This window comes from Parasteatoda tepidariorum, chromosome 7 (genome assembly GCF_982258835.1).
Source record: "Parasteatoda tepidariorum strain Cologne lab strain chromosome 7, Ptep-v5.0, whole genome shotgun sequence".
Taxonomy (NCBI): domain Eukaryota; kingdom Metazoa; phylum Arthropoda; class Arachnida; order Araneae; family Theridiidae; genus Parasteatoda; species Parasteatoda tepidariorum.
Genome location: NC_141761.1, coordinates 92,861,909 through 92,878,847, shown reverse-complemented (window position 1 = coordinate 92,878,847; position 16,939 = coordinate 92,861,909). Strand labels below are relative to the sequence as shown.

The window sequence follows — 16,939 nt, the reverse complement described above, 5'->3', positions numbered from 1 at the left end:
TAAATTAAACTATTGCACAGTTTTAAATTATCATAGATATAAATTTAGGAATTTGGGCCTACTTTAAATAAAACAGTTTATAATAAAAATAATCTATTAATAAAATTATAATAATAGTTATAATAGTAATCGTAACAATAATAGTAATAAAATAGTTCCAATCACCCAAAGTTTGGTCGCATTACAGATTTGCCCGTAATATAACATTTCAATAATTATAAATGAAGATAAAAACTTCTGGCACAATTAAGCTAGGTTCTAAACGTTTACTTATAATAATGTGCGAAGCTAGCGTACCAGAAATTTTAAAAACAATAAGTAATTTCCAAATCTTTCAAATGTAGAGCACGGTATAGCTTATCTCGAATTATAGAGTATACTTTTCTTTTCTTTCGACAGAAATGCAGAACTTAATTCACACAAATGTTCCACAGTTAACGAATCCTATACCACACTCTCCAAAATATAACTTAAGTAACATTTTTTTAAAAAGAACTTTAAAAAATATTAGTTTGCTCGTGAGTTTTACCTACTTTTCAACCTAATAATCATACTTTCCAACTTGGCCAGCCTTTATTCACTGTTCTAACAGTCACAAAATTCTATTATTTAAAGACATCGAACTATAAAAATAAATATTTTCAACAAACTTGACTCTAGAAGCGATGACTGGCTCAATAGAATTTTGTTTCAAATTTTCAATAACTGGAAATTTCCGTAATTTTACGTAAATGATCAATTGATCACAAAATTAAACACACAACATATGTTACCACAGATAGTTTATATAAACTATATGAGGTAAATTATTTGAATAAGATGAAAAATGAAAGGAGCTTATATAATATTTTGGGTATTTGCAATAAAAACTGCTTAGATAGCTCCTGCTAGAACACTGGAAACCTACTTGGCATACTCAGTATTCAATTCCAAACAAATTAAAAAATTTTATGCTTCGAAGCAGAACTGAAACCTGTATTAAGTATTGTGTTTGAAGAAAGCACTCGGGAAAGATTCAAACAAATTTTAGACAATCCAAAAACAAAAAGTTTGGAAAGTAAAACGTTGCAATTCCTTTAGATACATTTGAGCAGAAGAAAAGGGAACAGGGAGGAGCCTTATTGGCGTGGAGGATGGTAGGTATATGTCCCTCACAACAATTAGAAATCTCTAAGTCCCACTTAATATTTCATACATATGAAGTCATCACCGATTTAAATTTAATTAGGTAAAAATCAAATAAAATTAATCATTTTGCAGATATTTAGCAAAAAGAATTTTGCTACCATATTTTTAATGTCAAATTTTGAGAACTATTGTAATTTTTGTTGAACTATTGCATGTATTTTAATTTTGTTCCACTCAAAAAATAGGGGCATGAGATGCCTTTGGGAAGAACAGAATTCCTAAACATGCTCACGGAACTCTTATTAATTGTTTTAAAAAAACGCCATTGGAAATTTGGAAAGTATATTTCCATCATGGCATCAATGCCAAAAGCACTGCATACTTATCCTTTACATAAGTTTCACATTAACTGTTTTGGCAATGAGTATTTAATATTTAACTGTGCAAAAGGAAATAGAAAATAGATCTCGGAGAAAATTTCATAACGTGAATAAAAAAGAAAAGAAAAGTGAATTAGGAATGGAAGGTGAATTATTTTTTAAGTCTTGAACTCAATAAAGCAAACTAATTTTATGAATTATCTTAAGTCATTAAAAATCAGATCCTATTTATAAACAAACTTTACATTTAAATGTTAGAAGGAGAAAAAAATATATATGACCTTTATTATAGTTTTACAACTTTCCATAAGATGGCGCGTTAAATAACTGATATTAAGTATTCTAAGTAAGCTTTAAGCTAATTTTATACGATAGAGCACTTTACATTATAAATAATCAATAAAAAGTGTTCGGCGTATTATAAACATTAAAATAATTATCTCTTTATAGAATAATTTTAACAGTATAGCAGTTAAAATTAAATTTTAATATTAATAATGTTCATTTGCTTTCCAAGAATCTTCTAATTTCTAATGTATATAAGTGCAAAAGAATTAACATTTTTTTAAATTTAATTTTTGATTTGATCTCACTTCCTTATTTCGTAGTATACATAACCTATTTAAATTCTTACGCAAGCAATAAGACAATTAAGAAATATATCATAGTAATATTTTCTTAAGAACTGCTGGACATATTTTTTTAACACATTTGGCTCGATACAGGAATATTTGATGCGAAAATCTTCACTAGATACAATTTTTAATGATTACTGTTTTATTGTATTCACTCTCTTTAAATATAAGTTATAAAACATTTACTTAATATTCTGCAATATTAATATTACTCCAAACTGATTTTTAATCAGTCTCCTTAAGAGAAATTAAAGCAATTATCTGAACTTTGATGTTTGCTAAGATCAGAATTAACTCTTTGCCAACTAATAAAATTAGGTTTATTATTAAGTACATCTGCAGCCCTGCTTTATGGTGTTAAATTTTTAAATCGAAAGTTATTATCTATTTATACACTAAAAGCACTGGTGTAAAGCAATTTGGTTAGTGTAACTAATATAAGTAGTTTTAACAGACTGGTTTTTTGATGTTTATGTGTTTAACATTGTAATGTCATGCATAAGAGAATCATGCCCGCTTATTAAATTTATGAGCTGAGGCATTAATTGATACCATGCAGTCCAAGATAAAGCAGCCAGTGCATCATTCATTAATGCCACGCTTTACGCATTGTGTTAATTGAAACTGTTTACTAATTTTACTCTTTTCAGATTCATAAGTATTTTAATGGAATGTAGTATACATAATTTGTGAAACATCATGTTTATGGAAAGCATGTTTAAAGTACCTTGTAATTTAATTGTAATATAATTATTATTTATATCTCAAAATTCTGTTATATTTAAATGACCAATATTGTTAACATCTAATTCATTGTGTCTGTATTATCTTAATTGTAATTGCTTTAACATTCTATTTATTGTAGATTTTTCAGAATTAAAAAATATTTGATTTTATTTTTATTACAAATACAAGCTATTGTTTTTTCACGGACATTTTTGTAGTTCTTCAAAGCAAATTGAATTTTTATTTATATGTGAATTAGTATTTGATAATCTTTGCATAAAATACAATTGATATTATACAGTTTGATAAGTATTTGTATTAGTAACCAAACTGAACTATATTATATTACTATCTCTAGTTAGTCATTCATTCTTTTTTAAATAATGTTATTTCAATGAATCAAATCTAACATGCTTTCTAAAACTTTGATTTTATTTTTTTCAGTTTAATATTTGATGAATTGCTTTTGGTTCAGCCATAAGTAAGAATAACTAAAATTTAAAATCATGTGTTCTGAGCAAGAAAATTTTTTTCAATTTTTTTGGTAATGCAAGCTTGATTATTTTAAATAAATCTTTTAACTACAGTTAGTTACTGAAGTTCAATTGGTTTTAAATTTACTCGATCTTAATATTAAAAGAAAATTTACGTATGCAGAGATTTCTACCTCTTAAAACCTTGAATTCTTTTAAATTCTGGAATTTAAATGTTATAGATTCTGTAATTTTCCAAGTTTTTAGATGTGGGTTTAAAAAGTTAATAAAATTTCTTAGATGAGTCTTTCCAATTTTTAGTGATAAAGCAGTGAACCATTCAAGTGCGACAGGTTGCAAACCCACTGTGTTGGATAGTTTTAGTAAACTTTTTGCTGCAAAAAAATTTTTTTTTTCTTATTGCAATTTTAAGAAATTTATTTTGAAACTTGGTTGAAATTGATGCTTTTAGAGGGATAAAAATTTCCTTATTAAATAAATCAAAGTATTGTCATGTTTAAATAAAACTTTCTTTGTATTAAATATAATAAAATCAGACTACAAACAATTGGAATTCAGTTTACAAACAAATGAATTATCTCCAAATTAGCAATAAATTCTGAGCAGGGTTCATAGAATTCATCCATCAAGTTAATAATTCCTCTTTTCCCCTTGGTGATAATGTAAGCAATGTAATATAAAATAAATTTTCAGCATAAAATCTTAGCGTAATAAAATAAAAGAACTATAATATTAGATAGTAAGAAAAAATATAAGATAAATTTATTTTGTGCTTGCAATATAATTTAAGAATTTTGTTTTGATGCTAAAATTTGTCATAGAAAGAATTTAAATTATTTTGGTTAACAAATTAGTAATTTCTCAAATAATCAAAATAAAACTTGGAACATTTTTTTTCTGCTTAAATTATCTTTTTTTAAATTCTGAAAACAAGGGAAATTAATGCTATTTTATTTTCTGTTATAAAATATCTTAAAACATTGATTTTAACAGGTTTCGGGCTATACCCTTTGGAATATAAAGGTAATAGAAATTTTTTTAATTCCAATTTTGTCTTAACGTTTGATAGAATAATTCAATAAAATTCACCAGATTTTTCATCTATATTTTCCATAGTATAAGTGGACCCTTAATTTTTAAAATTCAAAAGGGTAAATTTTGTGTATATTCCGTGTTAAGTCGAACCATGAATTTTCTCTTGTTAAAAACAAATTTCTAATCAAATAAAATTCTGTTTTGAATACCCAATTCTGAAATCTTCTATTTTAATTGTTGTGTAAATTTTTTACCAATATTTTTTTATTTTTTTTTATTGTTTGTAGCAATGATACTGTGAAACATTAATCCATTAATTGTTTCTATTGAATTTTAGGATCTTGTATTCAACAGAAAAAAAGCCATTTCAAAACATTACCAGTGAATTCCAATCGAAAATTCCAGTGTTCATATTGTTCTTATGCCGCCCTATCAAATGCAGACTTAAAAAAGCATGTTTTAATTCATACTGGAGAACGACCCCATGTTTGCTTTATTTGTGGAAAAACATTTACGCTTAAGGAAAATTTAAAAAGACACATGAGTGTGCACTGGAAAGATAACAAACTGCAATAATTGTTTTTTTTTTATTGACATTGTAATTTTTAAACATAATGTGTGTGTTTTTTAAATTTTACACATATTTTAAAATTATATTTCATATTTCTTTTTGCGATTTGTAATGTTTTATTGAAGATTGACATTGAATGCACTATTTTATACTTTAGTTTATGTTTCGAGATCTCTTTATTTACTCCTCTTTTTTGTGGTTGAGAGGTTTGTCCACAAGTGGCAGACTTCTGGATTACATTATCATATAATGAGATATTATGTGATAATGCAATCAACATAAAGTATGATTTTTATTTAATCTTGGATAAAAGTCTTAATAGTTTTGTTTGTTCAATCTGAGTTAGCATCTATATTATTCAAAGTGTCAAATGTAGTAAAAAATATATAAGTAAAAATGAATGCCCCAACTTCATAGGTGTACTAACACAATATGTAATAATTGTATTCATTAAAAATATACTCTCAAGCATAGATAATATATGCAAGCTTTGAATTGTCTCCAATAGATGCAATGGAAGTCTAATTGTCATCAGTGTTTCTACAAAAGCAAATTGAGCAGAAAAACAACACTCTCAATAACACTTAACATCAAGGATGGATTATTTATGTATCTACTGTGGATAATGCACTATTGCCTTGGCCACCACATTCTCCAGCTCTCGCAACCATGTAATTTTTTGTTGTGAAGATTGGTAAAAGATCATGTGTATGTATCTCCAGGTCAATTGACCATGACTGATGTGAAAAAATTGTATCACAACTGTTATTTGCAGCATGGATACAGACATACTGCACAAAGTTCGGCCAGAATTATATTACAGGCTTGATTTATGCCGTATAATAAAAGGAGCATTTAAGAGGAGCTGCATATATTACTATTGCTTGTATATACATTTTTAATGATTACATTTTGTGTAGTGCACCTCTAAAATTGTAGCATTCATTTTCACCTTCTCTATAAATTATCTACTTTTTATTCTCTATCAGTCAACTTATCTGATCATTATCATTGTTTAATTATGCTTCATAAATGTATTTAGTCTACTTATGTTCCTGTTTATTATCTCAGGTCTTTGTAATAAAGTAGTTTACAGTATTTCTTCTAAGCCGATGTTTTTCCATTTTGCAAGTTCCATATATGTACAAATTCTACCCAACAGCAAGTCTGTATCGGCTGTACTGCGCGAATTTAGAATAAAAGAATTTTGTTTAACCTTTTTATTTAAAGCAATAAGATCCAGACGGTCAGAAAACATTTCGTTATTGCTTAATATATGCAATCAATATGTGTCAAAAATATTACCATCTTTTAGAGATAATTAACGATTCACAAGCTCTATTCTTTTTTATGCTTCTAATTTTAAAAATCTTGTATGCAAAAATTTATTGTCCAAATGAAGAATAGTTAGCTTTGTTTTGCATGTAAATTAAGTTAAAACTACTTGAAAAAATACAAATATCACATAAATGAGTAGAAAATCATAATTGGTACTGACATGCGACACTTTCGAGTAAAATTTTCTCAGCATTTATTTTCCAGGCCTTGCAGTTCTAATATTCCTATTTTTGTGAAAAATAATGCCATTTAGCATTATATTTGTCCTGCATTTAAAGTTTAGATTTTGGCATTTTTGGGACTTTCTAGGAATGCGCTACGGAGCCAAAGGAATTAATGAGTTCTCCAAAACGAGAAGTAAATACCACATCACTGTTTTACATACTGTGGTAAAACTAGTGCAGGGTGCTAGCTGAGTTTTCAGTATCACATTATATTATCGAAAAATATTGCTATTTTACAATGTTAATGTTTTTTTTAAAAATGTTTTTGATTTTTTTGTGTTAAAGAAAGTTTATGGAAAAACTGATGTAGATTTATTAACTAAAAAATGTTTATTTTAAAATCTAAAGTGAATTTTTTTTTTTAAGATTTCTGCCATAAGAAAATTTTAGCAAATTCCTTAATTTTGGGTGTTAGTTAATTATTCAGGAATTGCTTGCTCACATGATGTATTTTTCTTTTTTTGTTTAATAGAATCTTATTTGAGTCCTAGATACGAAATAATTTTAAATGAATATCAAAAATTATTTTAATTGAAAATGCTCAGATCATTTTATATTTTTTTTAGTTAGAGCAAACTCAAATTCTTTTTTTTTTAATTTCTGATTTAGTTTATTATTAGATTCTTTTTTTTTTAAATTATGATTTTTTGTCATTTTTTCCAAAATTGAAAAAAAAAATTACTTAGCTAAAGCTTTTACTTTCTTAAAAATAAAGATCCAAAAATTATCACGTTTCTTATTAATCATATTTGCTTTTCATATTACAAAGCTATTTTAATTACCACTTACATTGTATGAAAAGGAGCTATATTACTAAAATAATTTGAAGTGTTAATCATGAATATAGTATTATATTAAAATTTTAAAAAACAGAGAAAATATCCATCTCATTTCAATCTAATCCTCTCTATTTTTTAGCATTTTAATTTTAAAGCATGAAACTAATTTACGAATAAGTAGGCGTTTTTTTATAAACAAAAGTAAGTTATCAATTTATATAAACTTTCCTATCAGTTAAAGGGTGTTAAATAATTCCCTTTATTGTGTGTAAATTTACTTACTATATTCCATGAAGACTCTAATGAATAATGGATTAGCTGCTGATAATTGTGATATTTATTAATAATTTTTATACCAAGCAGGTTTTAAAGATAAAATGTTATTTTTATATATTTTATTGTTTTAAACTGTATTTGTTGTGCTATTCAAAAAAATAAGTATTTAAAAGAGTGTTATAACTTTTTTTGTTATTTTTTATAGGTATACCTGGTCCAGAGTATATAGATATTGATGGTGTTACAGTCATAGCTATAGGCCATGAAAAATCTGCTTCTGTTAAAGACTTTGGTAATGCAATGATGTATACAGATGAGTATTTTTGCCCAGAACTAAATTGCACTTTCAGTACTTCATCCTATAGAATGTACAAGAATCATATTTCTGTTCATTTTGAGGATCGTCCATTTTCGTGTACTGTTTGCAGTCGTTCTTTCAAACGTAAAGATGGCTTAAAACAGCATATGGTTCTTCATTCTGGGGAGAAGCCATATAGTTGTCGTCATTGTCCTATGAAATTTGCACACAGGAGTGCTCGTATAAAGCACCAACTGATACATTATAATCAGTAAAATCGAATTTTGGAATGTGTTTCTTTAAAATACTGTTATTGTACTGGTTCACTTAAAAAAAAGCTTTGCTTAATATCGATTGAACTTTGTTTAACCTGAGTATTACACAAAATCTTTATTGCAAAACTATACAAATAACAAAAAATTGGAAATAATAAAAATTTATTGTTGCTCATAAGTGGAAAATATAAGCATTGTTATGATATTAAAGTTAGTATTTGTTTGATTTTTTATTTAACATTTCATGATGTGTAAACTTTGTCTATCTATTTTGTGTAAAACTTTAGTGCTTTAATATTTTACTGAAATAGTTAGAATTCTTTACTTTTAGAGTTTCTTATTAATGATCTCTCTTCTGTGATGAGAACTATTATTACTAAAATACTTATCTAATTCATTTTTTATAACTAATTTAGTTGTGTTAATATTTCTAATTAGGGTTAATCTTCTAGTTATAAATTTTTAAATATGCACTAATTGATTTTGGTTCAAAAGATTTTTCTACTCTACATATGAGTGCACCATAAGATTAAGCAATCATGATTTGCTCAGATCCAGGAGCACTACGAACACAGAAACAGGCATACTGATAAACTTATAATTCAACTAAATATAAATAAAGTCTGTTAACTCTTAAGTAATTCTTTAAATAGAAAATGCTTTACAACGATCTCCCGCTCTTCAATTTCCACCTAAGTAGTACTATTCAAAAGTGTCCACAAACAAAATGCAAAGTGTGCCATTTTGTAGTAAAAAAATATATATATATATATATATTTCAAGTTATGGATTGCAAAATCTGAAAAGTAGTAACTTAATTTAAAATAAGACTGGAGTTTTTCTCTTCTTTAAATATATATTTTTTTTGCAATAAATTATTAAGCAAATCATACTATTATTTACTGATAATGCCACATTGTATAATTATACCATTTTGTTGTTACTGAGTATTTTGAAATATGAAGAAAAAAGTAATTGATTATTAAGAAATTACTTTTCAACCTTATGCCTTTATCTGATTTGTAAGAAAAATACATTGAGAAGGACAGCATTTTAACAAGATATCAAATTGTTTTACTTTGAAGAAAAGCAACTAGGTTGATCCCTGAACTCTAAGGTTGAAAGAGTTAGTAATCATATGCATTTAAGTTGTTTGAAAGGTCTTAATTTCCTATTTCTAAATTTGTTTTTTCAATATTATTTTTTCTCTTTAAAGTGGGATCTCAGGGACAGTTAATGGGCACCTTCTTCTTTAATGCCTGAGAGAAAGAACATATATGATTTGTTTTTACTTTCATTTGATTTTTACTATGTTAGATAAACATTAATACTTGTGCCATAAAAATATAATTTGATGCAAAAAGCTAAAGGAAACAAAAATTTAAAACAATTACCTATGAATTTTTTTATTTTTTTTTATTGAGAATACATAATAATTATCAAAAAATATTTAATTCACTATTTTGCCTTTTTGTAACTAGAAATAATGCTTATTGTTTGCATACACTTTTCCATTACTATAGGTAAGGAACAGCTTAGGAATGCAGAAAAGTAAGAGTTGGAAAATAAAATTTAATATTTGATTTTAAAAAAAGAGCTATAAGATGTATTTAATTTGTATAAACAACTTGACTTATTTTGAAAAATATTTACAGTAACTTTAAAAAAAAAAAAATTCATACAAATTAGAAATATGAAGACATGCTTTGTTTTATTTATCATACCTAGGTCTTCTAAAGATATAAGAATGCTACAACTGCACTCTGTTAAGCCCTACTCAAAATATTATTTTTTTTAGATTTCTGTTTTTTGAATCTAAAATCACAATTATAATTTATATAAAAAATTTAGCTTGTTTTTGGTACAATATTCTTAAATGTATGAGTTGGCTCTTTTAATTCCTGCAACGCTAAATTTTTGATTATTTCTATTATTTTGTATCTAATCTATTTGTATCTTTGATTATTTCTATTATTTTGTATCTTTTCTATTATTTTGTATCTAATACTTCTTAGCTTTTTAAAAGTATTAAAATGTAATTTTTTTTTTAATTATTTTTCAGGCTCAGTGAGACCTAAAAAGAAAAATGAAAACCCAAAGTACATTGACAATTTGGCTTTAGGGAATTTCAGTAAGATACGATTTGAATGCTTACTTTGTCCCTTTTCATCTGAGCATTATGCTGAAATAAGGAAGCATACTGTAATACATAATCAGTTTACTTGCAGTTACTGTGGAAGATCATTTAGCCGCAAAGAGAGTTTGCAAACTCATATGAATCGTCACACCGGTGATCAACCATTTGAATGTGGCTTATGCCCTATGAGATTTTCGCATCGCTACACTCGTTATATTCATCATCGTAAGAGTCATAAAGATGTATGATTATATGTACCTGAAAAATGTTATATTTCTCTGTACTTTGAATGGGAACGGAATTTTTTTCTCGACATCACACGAAGTATATTTACTATTTATGTTTTGTTATTCAAAATTTCATTAAAAGAACTTTTACTCAGATAATTGTTATTTCTTTGGTTTGTGTTATGCTGTTATTCTGTATTTAAAAAATAATTAAGTTTGTATTAAAGACGCAGAGTATTTGTATTCAAACCCTTTGTTTTATTAAACACTTACTTGCCTGTCTTTTGTTTGTCAATATTTCTTTCATTCTAGTTTTAAACCATGTACCCTGTTGATGTATGTCATCCTTTGCTGTGTTTAATTAATGTGTGTTTGAAATGTATTCTTTCTATTACAATTTTTAATGTAAATTTAAAAAAAAGCTTAATATTTCTTATCAAACAATTTTCTTAAAAATTCTGTCTTTAATTTTTTTTGATTTATTAATTAGAATATTAATTTCTCAAAATGCTCTTTACTTAACAATTGTTTCAAATATTTGCAGTTTAGTAATAGTATGTTTTTGAAAATGTAAGCTTTTTGTATGAACTATTTTTGGTTCTTAATCACAAATACAATATTAGATGGCTAACTATAAGACCCTGTAAATAAATTGTTACATTAAGTTTTTAAACTTGTCCAGTTTCATGCAAAATATTTCTTTTATCTGTAATTTACTTACTTTTGTATTATTAAATCTGCAGATTAAAGCCTTCATTTACTGAAATTTTGTTTTTACAAAATTTCATATTTTTTTCCAAATATCATATATTTAATGAAATGAATAGGGAAAACATGTTTGTGAATCTCATTGAAATGTTCCTGAAATAATTAGGGATTTTTATTTCTAAATTTGAGTGGAAACCCTGATTGTGCTTTTACATTAAAATATGCTTTAAATTTTAAGCATAACATATTTAAAATTTGTATTTTTAAACTTCTTTTGGAAAGAAATTAATCTAGTCATACCTAGTCTTTGTTTTATCGGTTTATGAATGGCGACCTTTATTTTTTAATGTATTAATAAAAATTATGTTTTGAAAAAAAATTTCATTGGTACACTTTTTCATTAGAAGCTGCAATTGTACATAAAAGAAAAACCTGTCATGAATTAAATTAATAACCTCCAGAAAAACTCTTGAGATTTTTTTCTTGACTCTACTCTAAATTGTTTCTATAGTATATGTTAGACTTTTTTTTTTCTAAATGCAATTTATTTTTACAGGAATCTATGAAACTTCTCATCTTTCAAAAGCTAAGTACTTTGGCTGCCAACTTTGTTCATATGTGTCACCTTTTAGGTGGTGCCTCAAAAGGCACTTACTGACACATACTGGAGAACGTCCACATGCTTGTCATATATGCAATCAAAGGTTTGCGCTGAAAGAAAATCTTAAAAAACACTATGTGGTGCATTTTAAAAATTAGTGGTAAAACATATTTAAATGTACATCATAACCCAAATGACTGAGTTATTATTAAGACTTATCAATTAGCTTAAGTCTTATGTTATTAAGTTTTAAAAATTGCAATTCATTTCTTTTGTTTTAAACAATTATGTTATCGATTATAAGAAACAGGTATCAGTGCCTAGACAATGATTGCCTACTCTTTTTTTTTTCTTTTTTTTTTTTACAGATACTGACACTTGTTTATTACATATAGTTCTATGCTCCTATTTTTAATTTTTTCCTCTATCTTGCTTTCTGAATGGTTTTGAGGTCTGTTATCATTCCTGCACATTCTTCCTACTTACAATATTCTAAGTAATCTTGTCAATCAGAACAATTATTGATATCTGTTTTTTATTTTGCATTGAATGTCTTTTTGCTATTTGTAAAAATTAACATAAAACTTGCTTTAGTTACTTCAGGAACAAAATTGTTGAACAAAAGTTACATTTTAACACTATCACAGTGTGATTAGAACTTGTCATTATTAAAAGGATTTACACCTTTTTGAAAGTTAAACCATTCGAATTTTTCGTACACAGCCTCACAATTTATAAGAATAGTTAACAAATATGAAATTATTAAAAAAAAAAAAAAGCATCAAAAATATTTCACACACCATTTTTTTTTTAAATGCAAAACACTTTCTATGGAGTGTAAATTTATACAGATTTTTATATCCCTTTTTACTTTCGTTAGTTCAATTTAAGTGTGTTAGTTTCAGTAATCCACACAATTATATATATTTCTGGAAGGAATGACGAGCTGTTTTCTTATAACAAAGTGTTCGACACTTTCCTGAAATTCACTAAACACTTCCCCAATTTCAAAAAATATATTGAATAGTGTAGCAGTAATACTGTAAATTAGATTTTTAAAAGATAATTTATACAAGATGAATTTGTTTCAATGAGTGTTACAATGCATATCATTTTAAATTTGAAGAAATATTGTATTTAGGCTTGATTAATGTATATCCTCCATAACTGAATAATTGGCTTATTTAACTTAAGTTAATTGGAATTAATGGTATTTCTTTCAGTGGGGCTGACTGTCTTATTTTTGCTAATATTTCTGACATAGATTAGCTTTATAATTTTGAATTGTATATTTTACAGGTTACCAATCATTCTCTCCAAGAAAATGTCCTGCTAAGCCTCCTCCACTCTATTGCCGCTTTTGTTCTTATTCAACTTGTATTAAAACTAACTTAAAAAAACATGAGTATATACATACTGGTGAAAAACCCTATGGATGTCATTATTGCACTCGCCGATTTTCTCAAAAGGAAAATCTAAAGAAACATATACTTGTTCATGTTAAGTTAAATTTAAATTAATTTTTGAAAAATTTATCTTTTTTGAAACACTTTAAACTTGTTAACGCATTTTTATTTCTTAAAAAGTCAAGTATTTTCGAAATTGCTGTTTTTCTGCAATAAAAACTTTTGATAGAAACTTGAAAGGAATTTATCTTATTCGGAGGTAAAATTTTAATGTTTTAATCTGCAAGAAATGTTTCACCTTTTTCAAAAATAAAATAAAGCAATTTCTTCTTTTAGGCAATCTAAGTCTTTTTTTTTTCAATTTATTCTTTTAAAAAAAAATTAAGTTTCTAAATTGGCAAAGCAAAATTTCATTTAAAATTAACACACAAACCTAGCTCCTTTTTAAACAGGATTTTAAACTACCTCATGAGTAATCTAAAACTTACACTTCGACAACCTGTTCCAAGAAATGCAGTAACACCCCTCTTGACTTGTATTCGAACATATCCGAAGGGAATACTTCCAAATTTATTCAAAATATTTTACTTAAATTGTGATTTTCCATTGTTACTAACTGTATGCAACCATCCTAGTGTGATATTTTGGTTTAAATTGCATCAAAGCAAATCCTATGCATTTCACAAAATAAAGTGTGCAATTTTAAAATAGATGTTAAATTAAAAAAACAAAGAAATCACGCAACTGAAATGGATCCACTTTGTAATATAGTCTCTAAAGCTCATGTTAGAAATGTAATAATTGTTTGTTGTTTAATAATAATCTTTGTTATGCCTGGCTTTTTGTTTTACTCTGACAAGAGCAATCGAAGGAGAAATTATTGAACTTTTTCAGTTTACGATAATAGTAATCTATTTTTATAAATTTTATTAATATATGTTATACATCAACTGAGTATGTTATGTAATGTATGCTTAAAGCATTCCTGATTAGCTGACTAATCCAATTTTGAAAAATAGCTCTTGCCCTATAGGTATTAGATAATAAGGGCTTTAGCATAATAAAAGAAAAGTAATTAAAAGCTGGAAAAGATAGTTTTTTTAAGGGCAAGTATTGAACAGAGAAGAAGATTCTTATATGTTAGTTTTTTCACAAAGTGTAAGACTTTAAATTTTTTTATGTAAAGATTGCTTTTGCTTTTATGTAGCAATAATTTTTTTGCTGAATATGAAGCTTATGTATACCGCCTGTAATGGCTCATTAGTTTTAGGCTGAAAGCATCAATCTGCAAATCACAGAAATGACAAATTCATGGTTTTGGTGAATTCCAAACAATATGTCAGGGAAACTTGACTTGAAGTTTAACATCATTGTTTAGTTAAATGCTATCCTTATTCAGACTTTAACATCATTTTGGGAACATTAACAATCAAGTTATAGCTTTCAAATATTACTTTACAATGTATGTAGTACTAGAAAAATATTAGTTATTATATTTTAAAAATTAATTGTAAAGGGATGTGTTAGAACTCTTCATGAGTTGTATATTCATAATAAAACAATTTGGATTTGGTCAATGTCTAGTTCATTAAGTATCTTTTTATTTTAAACTAAAATTAGACAGCTCTTTTTTTTTTAAATCTTTTTACTAGTTTCGGCATCATTTCAAATAGAAAATAGAAGAAATTTCTAATAGAAATTTGTTTCATAATTTCTTTAAATTTTGGACACTTATTAAAGTAGCATATTGAAGAATCTGTAAAAAAATAAATTTTTTCATAAATACTTTCATGAAATTTTGGGGATTTTTCACTGCTTAATTTTTTTTTTTTTTTCTTTTTGATTTTGCGAAATTGCTCTTCCCATCCATGTATTACTATCAATGTATGTATTAAAAAAATTATCTTTGCCGTTTGCATGGAGAAAAAGAAACTTCAATATTTAAACATAGTAAAATCTTTGGGATTTTCCACTGCCCAATACTTTTTCATTTTGATTCTATAAAACTGTCATTCCCATCTGTCAACTACTTTTGAATTCGTTGAAGTTTCATTTATATAATTCTATTTATTTCACTAGTTTTTTTTTTTTTTTTTTTTTTTTTTTTGTAAATATAATATAAATAGATTTTGAAGTCACCATCTGTGGTGACTAAAAGTGTTTTTACAAATCCTATTTTAAAGCATTAGCTTTGTAAGAATCTGAAAATATTTTGAGGGAAAACGATTATGATAAAGATACGATATCAAACCACTTTCTAACTTCCGATTTAAAAAAAAAAAATTTTGATTTTTAAAAAAACTATCTATAAGGAAACTTTAAGCTTTTATTCTGTGTATTAATCATTCATATTGATACTTAACTTGAAAATAACTAAGCAAACTAATCATAAACATTGAAAAAGATTATTCCCTTGCTTTGATTTCTTCATATCTTAAATTTTATTTAAAATTTCAGCAGAATCAACATGGCACTTAGGGTTCTATTCTTTTTACTTAAAATTTAATTTTCTAATCAAAGGTTAATAATTTATTACTTAAGTTTTAACTTTTTTCAAAAACAAAAAAATTACCAAGGCAATTATAGAAAAATGATTTTGTCAGTGTATTTTCGAAATCACTTCTATTTAACTTAATTTAATAAAATTATTTACGTATGGAGTTGTTACACTTGTTTCTATAGTTTATTAAAATTATTTTTTCAACTACATATAGGTTTCTTTATACCTCGTAAGGAAAAGTCCTGTTCAAAGTCAAGTGCTCCATGTTCTGCCATTAAGATGCATTGCTGCTCTATGTGTTGTTATTCCTCTTATTCAAAAGCTAATTTGAAGAAGCATTACTTCACCCACACTAAAGAAAAGCCAAATGTGTGTTCTGTTTGCTTTAAAGGCTTTTCATTGAAGGAAAATTTGAAGAGGCATTTTCTCACACATTTGAAGCTCTGAACTTTTAATAAAAAAGTTTTCTCTTAAATTTTTAATGTTTTTCTTCTATGTTAAAATGTTATTTTTTCTTTAATAGTCGGAGAGATAATCTATCGATTATTTAAATAGTTATAAACTGATATTTGTTACAGAGTATTCTTTTTATAAAGAATTATAAGTGTAAGTTCAATTTTTTTTTAAAAATTTTATTTTTAAATGAAGAGTTCCATAAAAATTGCTTCAATGTCTTCTTTTTTTTTTTTTTTTTTCAATTTTAAAATTTTGTTTTCAATATTTAGGACAAAAATAAACCACTTAAAAATATATTTTAACAGTATACTTTCTCCTTAATTACTTATTTCAATGAAAAAATAGTTTCTCAATTTTTTGCAAAAATATGTCATGAGAATGAATTCATTCGAAATTTAAATTAAATTATTTCAGTTAAAATATATTAGTAACACTTAAAATCTAAATTAGAAAAAAGTTAAGAAATGTTGAGTTAAATTTTTTAAAAAACTGATAAACCTTAAATAGAACATCGATGTCAATAATTTCTTTACATAGTTTCCCTTTATTCAATTTGAATAGTTCCTGTTTAAATAAACTGTTGTTAGCTTTAGGAATTAAACAATAAATTCTTGCACACTTCGAAAATAAATATTTTTAAATTTGTCGTGTGTTTTATCTACTGTGTAATTTTTATTTATTTTTGTCTTTTTTTTTTCAATTAACTTTAATCAAAAGAAGGGTGAGATAAGAAAAAAGACGGTGT

General features: G+C 25.9%; 1 protein-coding gene and 1 long non-coding RNA gene across 6 annotated transcripts; both read left to right on the top strand.

The window, feature by feature from the left end:
- Positions 1-1,909: 1,909 nt before the first annotated feature.
- Positions 1,910-10,805, top strand: LOC147807320 (uncharacterized). Of its 5 annotated transcripts, none has more exons than XR_015435614.1 (3): positions 1,910-2,043; positions 7,792-8,155; positions 10,222-10,442. It is a non-coding gene; the product is annotated as an uncharacterized LOC147807320 (long non-coding RNA). The 5 variants fall into 5 exon arrangements; XR_015435618.1 differs by having other exon boundaries at positions 7,792-7,878; positions 10,222-10,362; XR_015435615.1 differs by lacking the exon at positions 1,910-2,043 and adding an exon at positions 5,120-5,252.
- A 1,018-nt stretch (positions 10,806-11,823) lies between these two features.
- LOC107436769 (uncharacterized) lies at positions 11,824-16,213 on the top strand. The gene is made up of 3 exons (XM_087168280.1): positions 11,824-11,992; positions 13,132-13,331; positions 15,953-16,213. The coding sequence occupies exons 1-3, from the start codon at positions 11,968-11,970 to the stop codon at positions 16,067-16,069; spliced, it is 342 nt and encodes a 113-aa protein (XP_087024406.1). The 5' UTR covers positions 11,824-11,967; the 3' UTR covers positions 16,070-16,213.
- Positions 16,214-16,939: the final 726 nt, after the last annotated feature.

Excerpts from the sequence above, each read along its gene's own strand:
- LOC107436769 (XM_087168280.1), top strand. The coding sequence starts at position 11,968 with ATGTGGTGCATTTTAAAAATTAGTG. Across the intron at positions 11,993-13,131 it reads GTGCATTTTAAAAATTAGTG|GTTACCAATCATTCTCTCCA; the intron begins GTAAAACATATT and ends TATATTTTACAG. Across the intron at positions 13,332-15,952 it reads AGAAACATATACTTGTTCAT|GTTTCTTTATACCTCGTAAG; the intron begins GTTAAGTTAAAT and ends AACTACATATAG.